At 46.5% G+C, this 24,784-nt stretch overlaps 1 protein-coding gene across 16 annotated transcripts in view; it reads left to right on the top strand.

Moving 5' to 3' along the window:
• The window catches only part of CAMK2D (calcium/calmodulin dependent protein kinase II delta), a 251,327-nt gene that overhangs the window by 223,671 nt on the left and 2,872 nt on the right, over positions 1 to 24,784 (top strand). For 10 of the 16 annotated variants that reach the window (XM_067558674.1, XM_067558675.1, XM_067558673.1 and 7 more), the window contains 3 exons: positions 5,696 to 5,771; positions 9,470 to 9,564; positions 17,230 to 17,462. In XM_067558674.1, the coding sequence (XP_067414775.1) occupies positions 5,696 to 5,771; positions 9,470 to 9,564; positions 17,230 to 17,462 (404 nt within the window). Of the gene's footprint in view, positions 1 to 5,695; positions 5,772 to 9,469; positions 9,565 to 9,842; positions 10,107 to 17,229; positions 17,463 to 24,784 lie in introns of those variants that run through there. The other 6 variants (XM_067558664.1, XM_067558663.1, XM_067558659.1 and 3 more) reach the window with 2 other exon arrangements.

Raw genomic sequence — 24,784 nt, 5'->3', positions numbered from 1 at the left:
CAAATCTTCCTCTTCCTGACAATCCCCAATGTGCACTGAAAAGTCTTTCCATAAGTGCAAAGAGCACTAGAAGGATCGACACTAGTACTGGAATACATAAAGCAGTTGTGCAGTTTGAGCCAACAATATTTCCTTAATCTCATTTGCTGGCCTGTGGAGTTTCCTGGTTGACATGTTTTATGCTCAGAGGACAGATCAACTGATGCATCATTTTACCAAATGTTCATACTAGAGCCGGTCATAGAAACTTCAACTGAACCATATTTCATCAGAATGTGCAGTTCCATTGAAATCAAAATGCTTCACAAAATTGGGTCAGTTTAACCAGAGTAGGCATGAGAATCTGAGTTTTTTTCCATACATGAAGAAGCAGGAGGGTGGGAATGTTTTGACATTTTTGGAACAAAATGTTTCAATTTTTTCATTTTGGAAAAAACATTTAAAAAAAAAAAATGTGTTTCTTCACAGAGAATGTTCTCGTTTTCTGGTTTCATTTTGTAATAGGGTTGACTGCCTCCCAAGTGGCCACTCATGGTCCATGGTAGATCTGTGGCATTCTGCCTCAATTTTCCCTTCTGCTCAGGGCTTCATAAATCATTTAAGTACACTAGAGACTCTCTTGTGCCTAATAATAGTCCTTCTTGGGGGCTGAGTTTATTACCAAACAATTCAAACATTCCTCAAAGTCTGAAAAGTTTATCTCTGGCATCTTCTGCCAGACCCCAGGATCCTCAGTCCAACTCACTATTTTGCCACGCCATCCTGTCTAGCTAGAGCCCTTCCCTGCTTTTCCCAGCAAGGAACTCCCTGGTCTTCATACCTGGAATCCTTTCTTCCCCAGGAGAGAGTTCATCACTCTTCCAGTGCTAGCTATTCTCCAGCTTTGAAAGGCCAGCAAGCAAGCAATCCCCACCCATTCCGCCCCTGCCCCCCAGCCTTCTGGCTTGGGCTTCTGGGCCCAAACCCTTCCCTCCTGCTAACTGCAGCTTCTACCACAGCTTCGTCTTCCTATTTCCTGTTCTTCTCTGGCTCATTATAAAGACCAGCTGTGCTCTATCAGTCCCCGTTGTGAGGCTATTAATGAGGCACCGGTGAGTCATACCAGTTCCCTCTTAAAGGGCCCCATCCAACCTGTGACACATTACTACTCAGAATGAAGCCAGTTTTCAAAATCTGAAAATCTTTTGTGAAATGGATCTTCTCTCCTTTGCACAGCTCTAGTTTATACCACTGAAGCCTCAGATAGATGATAATGAGTCAACTGTTGCCAAAGTGAATTATGCTAAAACATGTAATTGACAGTACTCCACTTGAAAAACCATCTCCTGCAGACTCCTTGGGCTCACTTAGTGGTATATTGTGATATAGAGTATATTTAGATGTTCACCATTCAATTTGCAATATACATGACGTATTTAACTATGGGCATGTTATGGTAAACTGGGAAATCAAATGTCATATTAATTAACCGTGAAACAGAGAATAATATAATATCAACATACACAAAATTATCACCAACTAGCTGAGTATAAATTATAATCTGTCCATGGGGTTTAGTGTAAATTGTCTGGAAAATATTATACCTTTTTAGATTTTGGCATTATTTACAGTGATCCAACAATTATGCTGAATCAAGTGATTATCAAACAACCAAACAACTATATTGTTTTCTATTGCCTAATTTAATCATTTGTAATTATGTACATCTCTTAATGTATTGTGTTATCATATGGTTTGTTTAATTGAACCTTTAGTTCAATTACTTTTACACGCATGCATGCAAGATTTCTGATTATAAGTAGCATCATCTTTCTTCCCTTCTTATCTTATCATGTCATCCTCCCTCATTTTGAATCCCTCCACTCACTGCCCTTTCTTCATCACATCGAGTTTAGACATCTTGTGCTTCAGTTTCTAGACTCTTCCCCATTCAGCCCCTCTTTTCTCTTATCTCACCGTCCCACCACCCTCTTTGCTCTGCTGATAATGCCAGCTGTGGTGCCCATTTCTCTGCTTCTCACACAACTATCTCTATACCTTCTTCTACATCATTATCTTTATGTGGAGCACCCTGCCAATGCTGGTCACACGCCTCATACAAATCATCCACAATACCTGCAAGAAATCAGCCAATTGAAACTTCTCTTTATTTTAAAAAATCTTCCTTATCCCACCATGCTACCCACTAGCCCCGCTAGCTGAGTCACCATTTAGTTTTACTGGGGCTTCCTGTGTCCTCCTTCCCTCAACTTTTCCCTTTGGTTTTGGTTCCCTTTGTTGCATCATGTGTAAAATGTGTTTATAAGCTCTTTGGGACAGGGATCTTTGGGACAGGGATTTTGAGGCATCTCACACACTCTTGGACACTAAATTAATAATAATAAAAAGGAAGTGCAAGGTAGTTTATCTGTGCTACCAGATGAGAACTGGTAAAGATGTGAAATTCCTTCATGATGTAGTTTTGTATACATGTGGCTGTGTTAGCCATAATACAGGTAAATGTAGAAGAAATTTTTTTCACATACTTTTGTCTTTAAAATACATGGATCTGTAAATATTGACTAAAATCCAATATTGCTAATAGAAAATGTGCACACACACACACACAGATTTTTAAGTACTGGTCTTTTATAAAGCATGTATTATTATTTTAATATTTGTTTAGCACCAAAAGGCCCTGTCAATATGTGTTGTAACTCTGTTGTGCTAGAAGCTATACAAACATGATGATAGACATAGTCACTGTGCCAAAGAGCTTATAACTGAAGCACTCATTGCTGCAATTAGTTCTGTGTGGGTGGACCCTTGAACTTATACAGAGCCTACTGTAATCAGTCGGGCTCTGCAGAAGAGGATCTGGTTATCAGGACCTAAATTTCTCTTCCATATTGGCTTGGGCTTATTTCAGGAGTGGTTGTAGATTATATAAAATTACTTAAGATATGTCCAAAGTTGACTGTGAAGAGTTACAAAGAGATCTCACTAAACTGGGCCACAAAATGGCAGATACAATTCAGTGTTGATAAGTGAAAAAGTAATGCACACTGGAAAATAATTTCAACTATACATACAAAATGATGGGATCTAAGTTAGCTGTTACCACTCAAGAAAAAGATCTGGATTGTTCTCTGAAAATATCAGCTCAGTGTGCAGAGGCAGTCAAAAAATGTTAGGAACTATTAGGAAAGAGAGAGATAATAAAAACAGAAAATATAATGCCACTATATAAATAAATGGTATGCCCACACCTTCAATACTGTGTGCCGTTCTGGTCACCCCATTTAAAAAAAAAAAGAAGAAGAAGATATATTAGAATTGAAAAACATGCAGAGAAGGGCAACACAAATGATTAGAGGTACAGTATAGCTTCCGTATAAGGAGTGAATAAAAAGACAGGAACTGTTCAAGCTTTGCAAAGAGATGACTAAGGGAGGGCATAGAATCATAGAATATTAGAGTTGGAAGGGACCTCAGAGGTCATCTAGTCCAACCCCTTGCTCAAAGCAGGACTAACATCAGCTATATCATCCCAGCCAGGGCTTTGTCAAGCCTCAGCTTAAAAACCTCTAAAGATGGAGATTCCACCACCTCCCTAGGTAACCCATTCCAGTGCTTCACCACCCTCCTAGTGAAAAACTTTTTCCTAATGTCCAACCTAGATCTCCCCAACTGCAACTTGAGACCGTTGCTCCTTGTTCTGTCATCTGCCACCACCGAGAACAGCCTAGCCCCATCCTCCCTGGAACCCCCTTTCAGGTAGTTAAAGGCTGCTATCAAATCCCCCCTCATTCTTCTCTTCTGCAGACTAAACAAGCCTAGTTCCCTCAGCCTCTCCTCATAAGTCCTGTGCTCCAGCCCCCTAATCATTTTTGTTGCCCTCCGCTGTACTCTCTCCATCTTGTCTACATCCTTTTTGTAGTGGGGGGCCCAAAACTGGACACAATACTCTAAATGCGGCCTTACCAATGCCGAATAGAGGGGAATAATCACTTCCCTCCATCTGCTGGCAATGCTCCTCCTAATGCAGCCCAATATGCTATTAGCCTTCTTGACAACCAGGGCACACTGCTGACTCATATCCAGCTTTTTATCCACTGTTACCCCCAGGTCCTTTTCTGCAGAACTGCTGCCTAGCTCGTCGGTCCCCAGTCTATAGCTGTGCATGGGATTCTTTCTTCCTAAGCAGAGGACTCTGCACTTTTCTTTGTTGAACCTCATTAGATTTCTTTTGGCCCAATCCTCCAGTTTGTTTAGGTCCTTCTGTATCCTATCCCTACCTTCCAGGGTATCTACCCCTCCCCCCAGCTTAGTGTCGTCCGCAAACTTGCTGAGGGTGCAATCTACCCCATCTTCCAGATCATTAATGAAGATGTTGAACAAAACCGGCCCCAGGACCGACACCTGGGGCACTCCGCTTGTGACTGGTTGCCAGCTAGACATGGAGCCATTGATCACTACTCCTTGAGCCCTATGCTCTAGCCAGTTCTCTATCCATTTTATAGTCCATTCATCCAACCCAGACTTCTTTAACTTGCTGATAAGAATACTGTGAGAGACCGTATCAAAAGCTTTGCTAAAGTCAAGGTATATCACATCTACCGCCTTCCCTACATCCACAGAGCCAGTCACCTCATCATAGAAAGCAATCAGGTTGGTCAGGCATGACTTTCCCTTGGTGACATGATAGTCTATAAAATCATGAATGGTATGGAGCAAGTGAATAGGGAGGTGGTATTTATATAACACAAGAAGTAGGGGTCAGCTGATGAAATTGATAGGCAGCAGGTTTAAAACAAACAGGAAGTGCTTCTTCACACAATGAACAACCCGTGGAACTCATTGCTATGGGATGTTGTAAAGGCCAAAAGTAAAAATGGGTTAAAAAAAGAATTAGGTAAGTTCATGGAGGATAGGTTCATCGATGGCTATTAGCCAAGATGGTCAGGGACACAATCCCATGTTTGGGTGTCCATAAACCTCCAATTGCCAGAAGCTGGGACTAGACAACTAAGGATGGAGACTAGAAATTGCCCTTCTCTGTTCATTCCTTCTGAAGCATCTGGCACTGGCCACTGTCAGAGACAGGATACTGGGCTAGATGGACAAATGGTCTGAGCTGTATAGCTGTTTTTACATTCTTTTTATGGTTAAATCTCTGCAGTTAAAAGCAGTGTGCCATTTAAGGAAATGCTGGCATCCTGCCTTTCTGTGTTTGGCCAAAACAAATTTTAAGCAGGGTAAAATTCATTGTAAACACATTTCTGAGATCAGGATTACACAGTTAATAAGCTCCAGATGCAGGTGAATCATTACAGTATTGCTCATAATATAACAATTGGCTGCCTTTACACTTCTGTAAAGGTGAAGAGTTTGTTGGTTTTTTAATGGTAGGTCCTTCAGTGAAAAGAGTGGATCAGAAATGAGGTAGAAAATGATCCGTGATGTGGTTTTTTTCCTTATGAATACAGAAATACACTAAGGCCAATATATTGTAAAGCGAGTAACTTAACACTTCTGGCTATGATACTAGAAAAGGAAGTGGAATCCTGGAATGAATGGCAGTCATACTGATCAGGGAAATATCTAAATGTCCTTGTCTTTGTTATTTATTCTGAGAGTCTTTTATGCTGTCACTTTTCACTCTTTTCCCCATCTCATGTTTTTCTTGTGTTTTGTCTGTGTATCCTTTCTTTAGCTCGTAAACAGGAGATTATCAAAGTTACTGAGCAGCTGATTGAAGCTATCAACAATGGGGACTTTGAAGCTTACACGTAAGTTGACTGACTTTGCAAGAGGCTAGATAAGATAAATGTATAGAAATGTTCATGCTTTTGTAGGCCTTGAGGAAACAGAGGACCTGCTTCACTGCTGTATTGCACAAGTCACACACTGGTATAAAAGCAGATTTCAGTAGAGTTATACCAGGATAAACATTGAATAGCATCATAGTGAATCAGACCCATAACCACTACATAGCATATGCAGTGATCTATTTCAGTAGGTAGGGAGGAGAGGGTGTTCATGATTTACCATCTCAGAATCAACATCAAAATACATTGGAAATCTGTTTTGACAGAAAAATTTCAATATAAGCAGAGGTTCACTATTACCAGAATTCCATCTGTTGCACTGTAATACATTAATGCTACTTGGGACTTATGGTTCATTTACATGGAGAGCTAGTACATGGCAAGCCTGCCATCTGCGGTGCTTTCACCTGCCATGCACTAACTAAATAAAGAGGCATCTGTGTTACCTATTTTCTGTATTACTGCATCTGAAGAAGAGAGCTGAAGTCTCTCGAAAGCTTATGCCTGCAAATATTAAATTTGTTAGTCTTTAAAGTGCCACAGAACTCTCGTTGTTTTTGCTGTATACAGACTAACACGGCTACCCCTCTGGAACTATTCTATATGTGTTGTGTTTCATTCCAGCGTGATGCAGTATAGAATTTACATTCCCTGTTGGAATGACACCTAAGAAATCCAGGCAGCCAGAAATGTTAATTCCGATGTTTATCGATGAATCACAGAATTTCACATATATCATATTTCTGCTTCACAGGCTGATTTGTATGAGATCATATGCCTTTGAGCACAAGCATACCCTGCATTAGGGCAAACTGGGTGGAGGACAAGGAAACTTGTTTTGGGTTATCATAAAACAAATAGAATGCTGTCTCCTTTAAATCTCAAAGTTGGAAGGCTGCTTTGTTGTTGTTTTAATTGTCAAAACAGCGGACATTACAATGGCAAACAGTATTCTTATGGGAAAACACTCCAATTAGAAGTTTTCCATCATTCAGGGGAAACAAGAGCCATGGGAATAAATTGGCATTTGTGAACCCAGCTCTACCTACCATAAGAGAGAAAAATCTTAAAAGGAAAAACAAGCATGGCAGGAATGGGTGGTTCTTCTTTGAGTAGTGTCCCCATGGGTGCTCCATGTCAGGTGCATATATACTCCAGGTGCCTTTGATCAGAGATTTTCATTAGCTGTGTCCATTTGGCCCACGCATGCGCTGCTGATATCCTCATGCCCTGCACCGAGTGCGAGCAAACTGCCCTCAGTTCCTTTTCAACTGCCTCCATCTGAGACAGAGCTCAGCACGTCCGCATTGTGTGCACTTCGGCTGTTTGCTGAGTTTGTTCTACTTGGTTTATTTAATGTAGTTAGCTAGATTGGTGGTAGTAGTAGTAGTTAGTTAGTTACTGGCTATTGAAAGATCGTTTTATTTCCCCTGGGGAAATCCTTCTTCTGAGGGACATATCTGGTTCATCAGGGTTTAAATGTTGTCTCATGTATAGAGAAGCTGTCCCAGTCAGTGATGGACACTCTAAGAGCATTTGCTCCCTGGGAGAGTTGCACGTCCCACAGAAGTGTAACTTCATTTAGCCTTCAAATCCAGGGCTTGGAAGAACTGCAACTGTTAATGATGGAGTGCTCCCTTCAACCCACTTCGGAATCGGGTCAGAAGAACCCCCTAGACATCAATCCCTGGGGGTGTCTGGTACCCCTTCAATCTCAGAGCAACATTCTCTTTGAAGGGGGAAAGCCTCAGATTTCTCCTCTGAATATCCTAAGAGGAGCTCTAAATTCTCCTCTTAAGGAACCTCAAAGAGACCTCACTCTCCAACCAGGTAAAGGGCTGCAGAGACTTCATCCTCAGGGCTTGGCACTGTTGAAATGACAGGCTTCCTCCAGTACCAGTGAGGTGGGAAAGTTCCACAGCTCTAAGAGTAAACACGGCTCTGAGAAGATACAACAGATATTATTAAATAGTAGGAAAGAGTCTAGTAATACTTACCTTCAGAAGTGGAGAAGATTAGGCATTGGTGTGAATTCCAGAATGCTGCCCCCACACTGAGTATCATTTAGTTCTCTCAAGATTCATTTGGGTGTTTTATCAGCTTTTCATACTGCTATTGCAGAGTTCTAGCTGTTTGCTCAACCTGCAACAATAAGGTTCATGAAAGGTCTGAGTAATATCTCTCTTCCCACCGGTGAAAGTCCCCACCCCAGTTTGGGACCTTAGTTTGGTTCTTAAAAATCTAATGAAATCTCCTTTTGAACCAGTGTTGACCTGCTCCTTACTGTATTTGTTTATGAAAACATCCTTCTTACTGGCTATTTCATCTGCCACAGATTCAGAGAGATTAGGGCCATAATGGCAGACCCTCTTTTCACACTATTGTACAAGGACAGAGTTTCCTTATGTCTACATCCCAGATTTCTTCCTAAAGTATCTTTTGAGTTTCACTGGAATCAGATCATTTACCTACCAGTTTTCTTTCCAAAACCACAATTCCAACCTGGAGACCACCTTCCTCACTCAACGTCAGGAGGGCATTAGCCTTCTGTCTAGATAGGACTAAATCATTTTGTAGATCTCCTAAACTGTTCGTTTTGTTTACAGACAGATTTAAAAGTTCTACTTTTTTTACCCGACTATCTAAATAGATTTCAGTGTATTATAGCTTGTTGCAGTGCTGCCAGCATTTCAACCCCTGCTTGATGAAGTTACAAGCTTCATCCCTAGCTCTACTTAAAAATGTCCCAGTATCTGAGATCTGTAGAGTTGCTACATGGTCTTCGGTACATGCCTTCTCCAGGCACTACGCTTTACTTGATGTCTCTAGCTCTGATGCGGCAGTTGGCAATGCAGTTCTCTCCTCTGCTGGACTCGATTCCAAAGCTCCTCCTCTTTATGGGGATCCTGCTTGGGAGTCATCTGAAGTGGAGCAACCACAGGGACACTACTTGAAGAAGAAGAAAGAGAGGTTAATCACCATGAGCAGTAACTAGTTCTTCGAGATGTGTGTCCCTGTGGGTGCTTCGCTACCCGCCCTCCTTCACCTCTACTTCAGAGTTTCCTTCTGAGGCTCAGCAATGGAGAAGGAACTGAGGGCGTTTGTCCGTGCAACCTGATAAAGTCTTGGGCACATGCATGGGGCAGACGACACTGCTAATGAAAATCTCTCAAGCGTGCGTGGGGCACATGCACACCCAAAGTGGAGCACCCAGAAGGACACACATCTCGAAGAACTACAGCTACTGCACGCAGTGAGTAACCTCTCTATTCTGGACCTTAATATTCTAACTGGTAGACTGTATTTCTTCAAGCTTTCTTTTCCACGTGACTGTGTATAGCTCTCATTCTTCCATTCCTGCCCTTCTGACTTCTGAAATCTTTCCTCAGACATCCTCATACATAGTCCCTCTTTCACTGTTAAACTTTCTGCTCCATAGTTGCCTCTGATATAAAGATCCTCCAATTTTCCCTCAACTCTTATTGTAATCATCACTGAATTCTGAATTCCCTCATGCTGCGAATTGTATGTATTAGGGATAGAAAATCCCAATTTTGAGGATTCCTTTGATTTTAAAGACATTGAGAAGAAAGCAATCCTATGCTGCATCTGAAAATGACTATACATTTTTCATTACTTTTTAATTTTCTCTTCCACAGAAAGATCTGTGATCCAGGCCTTACATCTTTTGAACCTGAAGCTTTGGGGAATCTGGTGGAAGGAATGGACTTTCACAGATTTTACTTTGAAAATGGTATGTTTTCCTATTTGATCGTCTTTAAAATATTCCTAAAATGCTTCTCAAATCCAGCTGTTTTTTGTAGCTGCATATGAGGTTTTTCAAATTTCATTTTGAGTTATGCAGTATGAAATGTTTTTTTCATGTTTCTGCTAAACTTGCTTAGAAACCACAGGGAACTTTTGATTGCGAAGGGAACTTACAATATTTTTTTTTCGCGGGGGGGAATGGAGGGATGGCTAAACGGTAAATAGGGACTGGAAAGTAAGTGAGTCCCACTCTTTATTTTTCAGAGCTAGAGGGGCTGAATGCCACAGTATGGACCCATCTGAAAAGTCTGCAATGATGGACAGAGTGGTCACCATTAAAAAGTCAGGATTTCCTAACAGTTGATTATTATTCTTTCTTACTCTGAATCTAAGGAAAAATTGTAGTCACTATGCTGATTCACACTAGCTGAGGCTCTGGCCTCATGATGTTTTTAATGGTGATCACAGCATGTCAGTTCAATGGTTTTAATACAACCATGTCATCTTAAGAAAATAAAAGCTGCATCTCTGAGAATAGAATACACTGCTTACTTGTTAATACCAGGGTCCCCACATGGGGGAGGCAGGAGGGGAAGGGTACACTTCACCAGGTCCCAGAAGCCCTGGGGGGCCCGGCCCAGGCTGCAACCCCCATTACCATGAGGAAAAACAATTTCATGGCTCATGAGATTGTATGTATGGGATGAGGGATTGTGGTATGTGTGTGAGAGAGGGCCCATGTTACAAGTTTGTACTGGGCCTGAAAAAATTATGCTTGGGCCCTGGTTAGTACCATAAACTCTCATGTACTCTAGATGACAGTTTCAGAATGGATTTGAAACTCAAAGGAAGACTGAGCATGTTGTAAATAAACTAACGATACTGATTTTCTCATCCAGCAATTTCTGAGTTGGCAATGTCAGAGCACAGGACTAGCTTCAGGGACTCCAGAATTCTAATCTCAACTCTGAGATGGACTCCCACTCTGTGTTGTGAACACATCATTGAATTACATTGCCTCCATTTCCCCCTCTGTACAGATATTAATGAAATGTAACAAATCTGACATGAGTGATGTGAGGACTAAAGAATGTGAAATGAATGGACGGTAAAATGAAAACTACTAATGCAAAATGTTGTTATCCTACTAACTCAGATGGAAGATGCTGGGTGTGGCAATGGGCATCTAGAAACATAAGAGTTGGCAAGGACTCTGGGTGGCATTTTTTGTTGTTGTTGTTTATCTAGTAAAATGTCCTGGGTAAGGATTCAGGTTACTTCCTCAGTGTTACTGTCTAACCTGTTTTGAAAACGAGACCTGCAAGCATTTAGCATTTTCTTCTTAGTGCTAAGGTCTACAGACCCTGTACAATGGATACTTCAGCCTGCTTGCAGCTCAGGGGCAGAATCAGACCTGTCAGTCACTGGTGACAGAGGAATGTCCTGTCCCCTGAAGTTCTCTCCAGTTCCCCTCCTCCACCCCTCACCCCCAACCCGTGGCCCATGGCTCAGCTAGATATGCCCTGCTGCACAACTTTTTGGAGGGAATTTCCATACTTGACTTCAAGTTTGTAGACTAACAGTGCAGCTCAATAATGTGTCCATCAAATTCCTAGCTGTGTCTCAGAGCTGTGTTTGATTCTGGGAGAGATTGTCCTCTTAGCTCCACTCCCTTTCCGAGGTGTATGCCCCCCACAGGTTAGAAAGTTAGGCTGAGAAAAGTGAGAGACAAAAGGAAGCATCTGTGGCTCCTGCTCTCTTCTTATTTAGGGTTTAGTTGTGGAGCTTGGCCAGCTCTGTGGACAGAGAGCAGTTTTCCCAGTCTGGGTGGGTTTAACTCAGCCGCCTCTACCCAGCTGGAAAGGAGACAGGCAGGACTGGAAAGGAACGGACTCTGGAGTAAGCAGCTGCATCTCCCTTATCTCCATAACAGGAGTGAAGCAAAAAGGACAGCATGCCAGAAGCACTTCGATGCACATGGGATCCTGTGGTTAGATCCACTCACAACAGACTGGTACCTGTGCAGAAATGGGGGCTGGGCCCGGTAGCAATATTGGTGGGAACAGTGAGATTTCAGGATTTTGTTGTTGTTCAACTGCTTGCTCATGTCCATTCCATTCTAGGGTGTGTGCATGGTTACCCGGAATTTTTTTCCCCTTAGCAGTACCTGTAGGACTGGCTCCGGTGCCCCCTGGAATCCCACACACATGCCGCAGTATAACAGGCACCACTGGCCCTACGCCCCCTCAGTTCCTTCTTACCGCCCATGATGGTTGCTGGAATTGTTCTGCTTGCTTTTGTAAGTGCTCCTTTAGTACCCTAAAGCAGTGTTAGCTAGTTGCTTATTGTTATATGTTCTTTGTTAGTTAAGTATTTGTAAATAGTTGATAGTTAAGTTGGCGGTAGTCCCTGCTGGAGTAGGGCATGACCTGGTCTCTGGGTTTCAAGCCCTGCACCTCCTGCAGCAAGCCATTTCCTCTTAGTGACCCTCATGACAGTTGTCTAAAGTTCCTGGGGGAAACTCACAGGAAGAAATGCAAGACCTGTAAGGCTTTCAGGCCATGGACCCAAAAGGAGAGGGAAATCCGCCTGAAGGCCTTGCTCATGGAGGCAGTGCTGAGACCAGCCTTCAAGCCGGCACAATCTACTCGATGCCACGCATCGCACTGGGGCAAAGCGCTTAGTCAGCACTGCCCCCACCATGGCACCAGATCTCTTCCTCTTCCCCGTCAAGGAAGAAACAGAGGAAGCAGCATTCAGATAGAGACCGCTCCCCCGCACTGAAAAAGTCCAGGGAAGTAGAGTCGAGCATGGGACCTGTACCAAACCAATTGGCTGAGGGTCTGCAGGAGACAGGATTGCCGCCCAGAAGTGCGACCCCGACAAGAGAGCAATCCCCGACTCCTGGGAGCGGAAGGGGGCCTCTTCAGATTACGGTGCCATCGACACTGGAAGTGTTCAAGGCGGTGAGGAGTCTGATGGCCCTGCCTTTGCCTCCTTCCTTTCCCAAGGCAAAAGGGGATTTCAGGCCCATTCCAGACCTGCGTCGTCTCAATAAATATCTCAAGAGACTGAAGTTCCACATGGTCTCCCTAGCCTCCATCATCCCTTCCTTGGATCCAGGAGACTGTTATGCGCCCTCGACCTAAAGGACTCATACTTCCACATCACAATCTTTCCTGGCCACAGACAGTTTCTCTGCTCCATCATGGCCCACTCCCACTACCAGTTTATGGCATTACCCTTTGGCCTCTCTTCTTCCCCAAGAGTGTTTGCAGAGTGCATGGCGGTGATGGCTAAGCACTTAATGCGCCAGGGCGTGCAGATATACGACTGGCTGATCAAGGGCAGATCTCAGTCCCAGGTCTGAAGCAGCCTAAACTTTGCATGTATTACCTGTCGCCGTTTGGGTCTGTAGATGGATGAACAGAAATCAACATTAATGCCGGTGCAGCATAGAATTCATTGGAGCAGTTCTGGACTCCATGCAGGCCAGGGCATTTCTGCCGCAGCCTCACTTCAAAGCCATGTTAGGCATTATTACTCACCTTCACGAGTGTCCCATCAGAACAGCCAGCTCTTGTCTGCAGCTGCTGGGCCATATGACGTCTTGCACATACGTAGTAAAGCTTGCACGCCTAGGTCTCAGGCTGGCCTCGATGTATGCCCCAAGCAGACATTCCTTGGACCGAGTGGTCACGGTTCCCCCCCACACATCCTGTCCTCACTGGGATGGTGGCAGGACCCTCGCTCAGTACTGCAGGGCATGCCATTCAAGGAACTAGCCCCCTCGATCACATTGGTGTCGGACGCTTCGGATTTGGGGTCGAGGGCCCATATCAGCTCCAAAAGGGTTTTGGTCGCAGGAGGAGCAAGAGATACACATAAATGTAAGAGAGTTACGGGTGACACACCTGGCTTGCGGGGTGTTCCTTCCCTTCATCTTGGGCAAGGTAGTTCAGATTCTGACAGACAACACTGCTGCAATGTACCATATCAATAGGCAAGGGTGGGCCCGCTCACTGGCCTTTTGCAGGGAGGCAGTGTGTCTTTGGAATCTTGCATTGAGCCACGATTTTCTCCTTATAGCCTCTCACCTCCCAGGCATCAAGAATGACGCAGCAGACCACCTCAGCAGGTCCTTCTTACCTCACTACGAGTGGTCGCTCTACCCGTGGGTGGCCGCTATGATCTTCCAGAGGTGGGGTTCTCCCCAAGTGGACCTGTTTGCATCCAGACAGAACAAAAAATGTCTCCAGTTCTGTTCTCTCCACAGGCTCGAAGAGGGGTCGCTATCTGAAGCCTTTCTCTTACAATGGATGGAGGTTCTGATGTATGCATTCCCGCCCATTCTGCTGCTGCACAGAGTTCAGAACACACAGAAAATCAAGAGGAAGAGAGCGAATATTATCCTGGTCATGCTGGCATAGCCCCACCAGCATTGGTTCAGCATGCTGCTGGAAGTGTCAATTGCCTGCCCCTCCCCCCGGCCCTGTTGGAGTTGCCCTGGTGGTACAATCTCTCCCAGGACCTGGGTTGACTGCTGCACCAAGATTTAGAGTCCCTGTATCTGAAGACGTGGAGACTTCATGGCTGAACCCGGAGGAACAGGCATGTTCGTCGCAGGTTCAGCAGATTCTGATGGACAGTAGGAAGCCTTCCACCCATGCTCGTATCTGGCCAAGTGGAAAAGGTTCACCTGCTTGGCAATGTCCCAAGAAATTCTGCCTGAACACTCATTGATTCAGGCTATTCTAGATTACTTATTACACCTTAAACTTTCAAGGACTAGCTCTTGCCTCATTGAGGGTCCACCTGGCATCCATCTCAGCCTTTCACCCTCCAATAGATGGGAAATCATTTTTTCCCCATTCCATGACGGTCAGGTTCCTGAACAGAATAGAGAGGCTCTACCCTCAGGTTCGAGACCTGATGCCCCTTTGGGATCTAAACCTAGTTCTGTCTAGGCTCACAGGTCCCCCCTTCGAGCTTTTGGCTACCTGTCCATTGCTGTTGCTCTCCTGGAAGGTATCCTTTCTAGTAGCGATTACCTCAGCAAAAAGAGTCTCTAAGATTAGGGCACTTCCTCAGAACCACCATATACAACCTTCTATAAGGACAAGGTCCAGCTGCGGCCTAATCCTGCTTTCTTACCCAAAGTAATGTCTCAATTTCATTGTAACCAGGATATATTTCTTACAGTGTTCTTTCCAAAGCCGTATGGCTTGGAGGAAGAACGGAGGTGGCATACGCTTGACGTTAGGCAGGCATTAGCTTTCTACATTGAACACATAAGTCATTCCGGAAGACTATGCAACTTTTTGTTGCAGTGGAGGATAGGATGAAAGGCTTACCTGTCTCCGCCCAGTGCATTTCCTCCTGGATAACTTCTTGCATCAAGTTTTTTTACGAGCAGGTGAAGGTGCTTCTACCAGGTGTCGTCACAGCCCACTCCACCAGAACCAAGCTTCCATGGAGGCTTTTCTGGCACAGGTACCTGTGCAGGACATCTGTAGGGCTGCCACTTGGTCATCGGTACACACCTTTACGTCCCACCATGCCATCATCCAGCAGGCGTGGGATGACGCCGGTTTTGGCAGAGCAGTGCTGCAGGCAGCTCATCTGTGAACTCCGGGCCCACCTCCAAGGTACTGCTTGTGAGTTACCTAGAATGGAATCGACATGAGCCAAGCACTGGAAGAAGAAAAGACAGTTACTTACCTTGTAACTGTTGTTCTTCGAGATGTGTTGTTCATGTCCATTACATTACCCGACCCCTGTCCCCACTGTCGGAGTTGACGGCAAGAAGGTACTGAGGGGATGTAGGGCCAGTGGCACCTGTTATACTGTGGCATATGCGCGGGACTCCAGAGGGCGCCAGAGCTGGCCCTACCGTTACTGCTAAGGGGAAAAAAATTCCGGTAACTGTGGACGGAGGGGTGCACACCCTAGAATGGAATGGACATGAGCCACACATCTCAAAGAACAACAATTACAAGGTAAGTAACCGTCTTTTTTTCTTAGCACTACATCACAACCTGTATCTTCTGTAAACAGATATCAGTCTGTTGCACATGGATCAAACTGCAGAATCCCACATACTTCTAAACCCCAGGGTAGTGACTGGTCACTGTTCCTAATTCTGGGTCTCTCAGGCACATTGCCAAGTGCAGACCCCATGTCTGACACTCTTCTTGGACAATGGGACCCTGGAGTCCAGCTGCCTTAGACCCTAGAATACCACCCACCCAGGCTCCCTAGTGCTTAGTCACATTCCCCCACCATCCACTTGGCTGTGGGAGCTCTGGTTTCTTTATTAACTCCTTCAGGGACAGTGTGGAAGGAACAAAGGCTTAGCAAAGGGATTTGTTAACCATAGGCATTTTGCTCTTAAACAGCACAAGAGAGTTATAGATCTTTGGGAAAAAACAAATAGTCCTGCATGTACTCCTCTTAAGTCTGATCTCCCCACTTTGAGTATGAAGTCTGTGTCCATAGACTATGGAGCCCTTCCTGCTTTGTCTTTCCTTTCACCCTTTTCTTCTGGCATGCAGCAGGAGACTGACTCTTTGCTTGGAGAAGCGGTTACCTTTTAAAATCAGTCTCTGGCCCTTTTGTTGCCTGTGTGCTTCCACTGAGGAAAGCTCATGCTCCACCACCTACTCTCCCCACATCAGCTTCTGTGTAGAGAGACCTTCAAAAATAATGGTTTTACGAGTAGAAAACCCATTGTTCCATAGAGAAAATGCATTCAACATTGATGGCTTTTGATTGCTTTGTCACAACTTCTCACCCATAGTCTTTCCACTAGAAGTCAAGTCCCAGTTACAAAATGGATACTACCGTGCAAAGTAGAGCCCCTGAAACAAACTTGGGTCACAAAACAACATGGAGTTCACAGTATGACACACACAGATCCACAGTCTGTCACACCAAATAATTCTGTTTTTAAATGTCTTTTTCTAAAGTACAGAGAAGTATAGTCACATAAATAAAGCATTTAGTAACAGCTTGCATTACTACAGTGGAACCACCAAACAAAACATATAAAACTAATCAAGATCACTTTGGATGATAATCATGTTGAAATCTGGCCAAAGACTTTGAATAGATCATTTCAACAAAGTTAGCACATCAGAAATAAGAAATTCCATCTAAAAAAAATAAAAGAAGGAAATTAATAGCCAGCAGGGATCAGAGATAGGAATAACGCAAATATATTACTATGAGCAGAGCTCAGGAGTTAACTAATGAGATTCATCCCATGACCTCATTTGTAGATCAAAGGAAAGGGAACAACATAATTATAAAGCCTTCTTTCATATCTTTATTATGCAAGAAATCCTGAGACTGATCGGGATAAAAAACCAGACAATTATTGTAATTTATTTGGTACATTAGTATAGACCACTGTTATTTTAGAATGTTTTTCAGATAGGAGAGGAGAACGTGCTTCATCTCTCTACTGCCACTCCCCTCCCACTACTGCAACTCTGCTAATTTGCTCACTTTTCAATAAAACAGTGTTTATTATTTAGATGCTTCTAATCTTGATATATTTACACACTGTTCTAAGTACTGAGAAACTTGGCTAACTTTGTTGATTTACTTGGAAAAAAATGATTTTGTGCATATCTGTTTTCCCCCATAGCTTTGTCCAAGAGTAATAAGCCAATCCACACTATTATCCTCAATCCCCATGTCCATCTTGTCGGCGATGATGCTGCCTGCATTGCATATATACGGCTGACGCAGTACATGGATGGAAGTGGAATGCCAAAGACTATGCAGTCAGAGGAGACGCGCGTCTGGCACCGCCGTGATGGCAAATGGCAGAATGTTCATTTTCACCGTTCAGGGTCACCAACAGTACCCATCAAGTAAGAAATCTATCTAAACAGTATTAACCACAGGGTAACTGGAGAATATCCTATGGCCTATGTAATGTAGGAGGTCAGGCTAGATGATCTAAAGGTCCCTTCTGGCCTTAAACTCTATAAAACTTTCATACTCTTGATAGTACAATTGCAGTGTAATTTCTGCACTGTCATTTCTGCAAAGTCAGTTTAATAATTCAGTATGCATACAGTATTAGTGCAAATATTTGTAATAATTGTTATTATTTGTTTACAATCACGCCCATTTAAATTTAGGACTTCACTGTGCTATTACGGTATTGTATATGCACATTATAAGAGACAGTTCCTGCCCTGAAGAGTTTAAAGCATTTTAATTTTAGGCCTACTCTGCATTAAGGAAGTTTGCCCCAGTGTAACTTAGCTGAGATGGTTACTCTACCGCTAACGTAGACGCACTGCCCCTGTACAAAGTAGGGCTTGTACCAGTGCAGGTTACTTCAGTAAATCTCTGGATTAAGCATCTCAGTATCAGCAAATAGGAATCACTTTTTGAAAACCTTTATGATTGTCTTTTATAAGGTCTTGGAATTGACCATCAATTCTCACAGAGAAAATAGTTGTTCAAAAATACCTCCATTCTGGAGCCTCACAAAGATGGAATTCCACATAACCATATCCTCATTATTTATTTATTTTTGAGTGCTTGCTCATGTCCATTCCACTATAGGTGTGTGCACGCCTCCATGCATGGTTACCCAGAACTTTTTTCCCCTTAGCAGATCCCATAGGGCCGGCTCCGGCACCCCCTGGAGCCCTGCGCACATGCCACAGTATATGAGGCGCTGCCAGCATGGTTACCCCTTTTTTCCCCTTAGCAGATCCCATAGGGCCGGCTCCGGCACCCCCTGGAGCCCTGCGCACATGCCACAGTATATGAGGCGCTGCCAGCCCTACGCCCCCCCAGTTCCTTCTTTCTGCCCATGACGGTTGCTGGAACTAGCCTTGCTCGCAGCAAGTGCTATTCCCCTTGTTTGGACTCGTTTAATATTCTAAAGTTAGTTTTAGTTAGTTAAGTAGTTGTTAAGTGTAGTTAGATAAGGCAAGTCCCTGCGGGGACTTAGGGCGGCCAGGCCATGCCCCGGTCGCCAGGCTTCAAGCCATGTGCCTCAGCTGGAAGGCCTTCCCGCTCAGCGACTTCCACAACCGCTGCCTAAGTGCTTGGGGGAGGCACACAGAAAAGACGAGTGCAAGATCTGCACGGCTTTTAAACCGAGGACTCAGAAGGACCGAGAGATCCGGTTAAAAGCCCTATTGATGGAGGCATCCACGCCAGGCCGCACCACCTCAGCACCAAGCATGACCTCGGTGCAGAGCGCACTGCCGGCACCAGCCTTGGCTCTGCTCCACGCAACATCACTGGCACCAAAGAGGAAAAAGCAGCGTGTGGACCGCGGACACTCCCCTGCGCCATCAGTACAGGCAGGGTCAAGTACGGAGATGCACTGGACCTGACCTGTCGATTTTCTCCGGTGCCTGCATCTCCTGTCAGGGAGCCTCTCCCGACTCCGGGGAGTGGGAGAGTGCCCCTGCCGACGCCGCTGACACCAGAGGCTTTTCAGGCGGCAAAAGCCTTGTTGGCCTTGCCTAGCCACCTCCGCCGCCGCCTGCCCCTCCCCCCCCCCGCCACCAGTAGTTGCTCCAGATTGGCGGCGTCAAGCCGACCCGCTCCGGCACAGGACAGAAGCAGTGCATGTCAGGAAGCGGTACCAGTCGAGGTCTGCCAGGCGGCACTCGGACAGCTCCCGTTCCAGATCCCCAGCACCGAGGAGTTCGCCCATACCTAGACAGCGCAAAACCCGGTCGCCATTGGAGGACCCGGTACCATGCAGTCCACAACATGGAACCCAGTCACCAGAGTCCGGCTCCACACTGAAGGTGTGTGCAGGGCCACAAGGCAAGAGGCAGCGGAAATCATCGGTACCAAGACGATGCTCTGGTACCTCTAGCTCTTAGGAGTGCACCTCCATTCGTTGGCACCGCTTGTGGTGACGGAGGCAGTCCTCATCGTACTCCAGGTCAGAGGCATTGAGAGGGCAGTCCTCGGCACGGAAGGGCGCCCGAGACTGAGGATGTACATGGCACCACCGGTCCACTGGCTCGGAGTCTTCCGGGGGGGCAGTCGTCGGGACAGCCAACACCTCCACAGAGCGTCACAGGTTGGCCCCAGGGTCAATGGCCGCAACAATGGCTTTATGGCCCCATGGGGCTCCATTATGTCATCGGGGGTGCAGTCCGTGCCTCCGGCACAGGAGAAGGCCCACAGATACCACTCCTCGGACGAGGAGTCGGACCCCATGGAGTGACCCTCAGTGGGTGCAACTCTTCGCCAGGAGGGGGCGCACCCATAGGACGTGCCTCGGCAGTCCTCTTCCTCCTCACCAGATGAGGCAGTCTCCCGAGACCACTCAGTGTCACTGGAGAATTTCAGGGCTCACCAGGAGCTGCTCAAGAGGGTGGCCTCCAACTTGGGGCTGGAGGTGAAGGAGTTAGAAGAAGCCGAAAATAGCCTCTTTAATGTTCTGGCGGCGGCTGCCCCAGCGAGAGTGGCCCTCCCAGTCCACGAAAGGGTCCTTAAGATTGTAAAGGCCCTCTGGCAAACCCCTTCCTTGGTCGCCCCTACATCAAAGGTGGCCGAGAAAAAATACTGTGTCCTAGCCGAAAGGTTTGAGTATTTGTTCACTCACCCCGCCCTGGGAACCCTGATGGTAGATGTGGCTAACCAGCAAGACAGGCAAGGTCAGCCAGGGTCAACTCCCAAGAACAAAGACAATAAGAAGCTGGACTTGTCTGGGAGAAAGATTTATTCCACAGCAAGCCTGCAGTTCAAGATTGCCAACCATCAGGCCCTCCTGAGTAGATATAATTTAAACCTGTGGGACTCCCTCAGGCAGTTCGCTGAGGCCCTGCCCCAGGACCAGGCTGCAGACTTTAGCACCATCGTGGAGGAAGGAACCACAGGTAGCTAGGGCAGTGCTCCAGACATCCTGTGACACTGCTGACTTGGCGGGCAGGGCCATAGCTTCCGCCATCTGTATGAGAAGGTGCTCGTGGCTGCAGTCCTCGGTCCTGTCCCAGGAGGTGCAACAGTCTATTCAGGACCTCCCCTTTGATGGATTGGCCCTATTATCTGACCAGACTGATGCGAAGTTGCAGTCTGAAGGACTCCAGGGCCACGCTTCGCTTCTGGGTCTGTACACGCCCCAGCTTTCCAGGCATCAGTTATGGCCCCAGGTGCAGTAGCAGCCAAGGCCTCCGCCCAGGCCTTTTCAACCCTATAGAAATAGGGATAGGAATAGGGGGTTTAGAAGGAGAAATCAGCCCCCCAGATCGTCCTTAGCTCCCCAGCAGAGGCCCCCCAGGAGGTCAGGCAACCAGAGGAGACAATTTTGATGGTGCACTCGAGGGTAGTGTCTCGACTGCTCTCCTGGATCCACCCCGCCCCTTCCTAAACAGGTTAAGGCCCTTCTATCCCAAATAGGCAAAGATCACTTCAGATCATTGGGTCCTTGGGATAGTCTCAGGGGGCTATGCCCTACAGTTTACATCTACCGCCCCCCCCCAACAACCCTGCCCCTCCGCCCCCCTTCAGGGACCCCTCTCACGAGCAACTTCTCTTGCAGGAGGTGGACACCCTCCTCAACATAGGAGCGGTGGAAATGGTCCCTCATGGCAGAAGGGGGAAGGGATTCTATTCAAGGTACTTCTTCATCCCCAAGGCGAACGGGGGTCTGAGACCCATATTAGACCTGTGTTGTCTAAACAAATACGTCAAACAACTCAGGTTTCGCATGGTCTCCCTAGCCTCCATAATCCCTTCCCTGTATCCAGGAGACTGGTATGACACCCTCGACCTCAAGGATGCATACTTTCATGTGTCTTTCCTCCCCAGCCACAGGCCATTTCACGATGGCTGGCTCCCACTACCAGTTTACAGCCCTACCCTTTGGCCTATCTTCGGCTCCAAGGGTGTTCACAAGTGCATGGCGGTATTGGCTGCTGCCCACCTGAGATGAAAGGGTGTGCAGATTTTTCCTTACCTAGACGATTGGCTGATCACGGGCAGGTCCAGGTCCCAAGTGCAAGAGAGCATGACCCTCACTTGCTCCACATGCAGCAGGCTGGGATTGCTCATAAACGAGCAGAAGTCCACACTAACTCCAGTGCAACACATAGAATTCATTGGGGCCACCCTGGATGCTTCCCAGGCCAGAGCCTTCCTGCCTCAGTCACGTTTCAAAGCGATGGTCTTTATCATCTCCCAGCTGCACCGATGCCCCATGACAACAGCCAGGCACTGCCTACAGCTATTAGGCCACATGGCAGCCTGCACGTACGTAGTGAGACTAGCTTGCCTGAGGCTCAGCAGCTTCAGGCGTGGTTGGCCTCGGTATATGTGCCAAGCAGACATCCATTGGACTTGGGTGGTCACAGTTCCCCCGCCCGTCTTAGCCTCCCTGAACTGGTGGTGGACTCCCAGGGCAAAGTTGAAGGGTGTTCTGTTCAGGGAACTGATCCCGTCGGTCACCCTAATTTCCAATGCGTCAGACGTAGGATGGGAAGCCCACATTAGCGCCAACCTAGGCACTCAGGGGCTCTGGTCGGGGGAGGAGAGGCTCCTGCACATCAACGTGAAGGAGCTGAGGGTCATTCGCCTAGCGTGCAAGGTGTTCCTCCGATTCCTGTCAGGCAGAGTGGTGCAGGTGCTGACGGACAACACCGCAGCTATGTTTTACATAAACAGGCAGGGGGAAGCGTGCTCCTCGGCCCTCTGCGAGGAAGCTATCCATCTGTGGGACTTTGCCATGAAGCACAATTTCCAGTTGACTGCCTCTCACCTCCCAGGAGTGAAGAATGACGAGGCGGATCACCTCAGCAGGTCGTTTCTACCCCGCCATGACTGTTCGTTGCACCCAGAGGTGGTGGCTATGATCTTCCAAAAGTGGGGCATTCCCCAACTGGACCTATTCGCATGGGCCTGAAACACGAAGTGTCTGAGATTCTGCTTTCTCCGGGGTCGCGAGACTGGGTCAATCTCCGACGCGTTCTTCATGGACTGGATGGGGGCCCTCATGTATGCATTCCCGCCCATTCTGCTCCTACCCAAGGTCCTGCTGAAAATAAAGAGGGACAGGGTGAACCTTATAGTCATTGCTCTGGCCTGGTTGAGACAGCATTGGTTCAGCATGCTGCTGGACCTTTTGATCGCCCCACCCCTGGAGCTCCCGAGGACCATGGTCTCCTGTTGCACCTGGACCTGGATTCCCTCACAGTCTGGAGGCTCTGTGGCTGACGGAGGGAGAGAGAGCCTGCTCGGTGTAGATCCAACAAGTCCTGCTTGGCAGCAGGAAGCCTTCTACACAGGTCGTGTATCGGGCTAACTGGAGACGGTTTACCTGTTGAGCGGCGTCCCAGGGTATTCCGCCCAGCCTCTTGCCTATACAGGCAATCCTGGAGTACCTGCTCCAGCTAAAGCTCCAGGGTCTGGCGCTGGCCTCGCTGAAGGTTCACCTGGCGGCCATTTCGGCCTTCCATCAGCCGCTAGAGGGGAGATCGCTGTTCTCCCATCCCGTGTTGGTCAGGTTCCTCAAAGGGGTGGAGAGGCTTTATCCACAGGTCCGTGCCTCCCTGGGATCTCAATCTGGTCCTGTCAAGACTCATGGGGCACACTTTGAACCTATGGCTTCATGCCCTTTGCTCATGCTTTCATGGAAGGTAGCCTTCCTGATGGCCATTACCTCAGCTAGGAGGGTCTCCGAGATCAGGGCCTTGACCTTGGAGCCGCCTTACACAGTATTCTATAAGGATAAGGTTCAGTTGCGGCCGCATCCAGCCTTCCTGCCCAAGGTGGTTTCCCAATTTCATTGTAACCAAGATATTTTTCTCCCCGTTTTTTCCCAAACCTCACCGTTTGGAGGAGGAGAGGAGATGGCATTCACTGGACGTGAGACGAGCACTTGCCTTCTACATCGAGCGGACAAAGCCGTTCTGGAAATCGGCACAGCTCTTCATCACAGTGGCCAACCAGATGAAAGGCTCACCTGTCTCCACCCAGTGCATCTTCTTGTGGATTACATCATGCATCAAGTTCTGCTACGAGCAGGCAAAGGTGCCGCTTCCGGGAACCATCACAGTGCACTCAACCAGAGCTCAAGCCTCATCTACTGCCTTCCTGGAGAGAGTGTCCCTGCAGGACATCTGCAAAGCTGCCACCTGGTCGTCGGTGCATACCGTCACATCCCACTACGCCATTGTCCAATAGGCAAGAGAGGACGCGGGATTCAGCAGAGTGGTGCTGAGGGCAGCTTATCGGTAACTCCGACCCACCTCCAAAGGTATTGCTTGTTAATCACCTATCGTGGAATGGACATGAGCAAGCACTTGAAGAAGAAAACAAGGTTACTTGCCAGTAACTGATGTTCTTCGAGATGTGTTGCTCATGTCCATTCCACAACCCACCCCTTGTCTCCGCTGCCGGAGTTGGCAGAAAGAAGGGACTGAGGGGGCATAGGGCCAGCAGCACCTCATATACAGTGGCATGTGTGTGGGGCTCCAGGGGGCGCTGGAGTTGCCCTAAGGGGTTAAAAGTTCCAGGCAACCATGCACGGAGGTGTGCACACATGTATAGTGGAATGGACATGAGCAACACATCTCGAAGAACATCAGTTACTGGCAATTAACCTTGTATTTCTTGGATTCAAAATTTGCACATCATCAAATATAGAGATTTCATTATAGGGATATTTATTAATGTTATATGCTCCATTCATTAACAAACGTTTGTAATAAATAGTAACTCGTACTCACACTGGCTTAAGAAAGATTTCAAATACGGTAAAATTACAAAAGCAATCATAGCTATTATCTTCTACCTTTGTGTGTATATGTTTCTCTGGATCATGTCAAAACAGCTTGGGCAAGCACAACAGCTGATTTTTCAAAACTGCAGTGATGAATGCACATAAATCTGAGGCCAGAACTGAGCCTCTAGGGATGTTTCCCTTTGACATGAATTTATTTTGTTCATAAAATGCCCACATTATTTTTTAACTGTGAATCAAGAAAAGTTACTGAAAAGCTTTGATTTCCATCTGTTCCACAGCTTGTATCTACTTAAGTGATATGTTTGATGAGATATTATCTCTGTTTAACTTGCTCTGTGTTCAGTATTCTTACAAATTTGTTATTTTAACAGAACTACTGAAAACACACACACACACACACACACACACACACACACACACACACAAAAGTCTGCTGGTCTCAGCATAGAATTAGCAGCCACGGGAC

The sequence above is a fragment of the Emydura macquarii genome, unplaced genomic scaffold, assembly GCF_026122565.2.
Source record: "Emydura macquarii macquarii isolate MOO-44397 ecotype Brisbane River unplaced genomic scaffold, CSIRO-AGI_Emac_v2 contig_2171, whole genome shotgun sequence".
NCBI classification, from domain to species: domain Eukaryota; kingdom Metazoa; phylum Chordata; order Testudines; family Chelidae; genus Emydura; species Emydura macquarii.
Note: the sequence above shows the minus strand (reverse complement) of the source record. Positions and strands in the feature narration are given on the sequence as shown.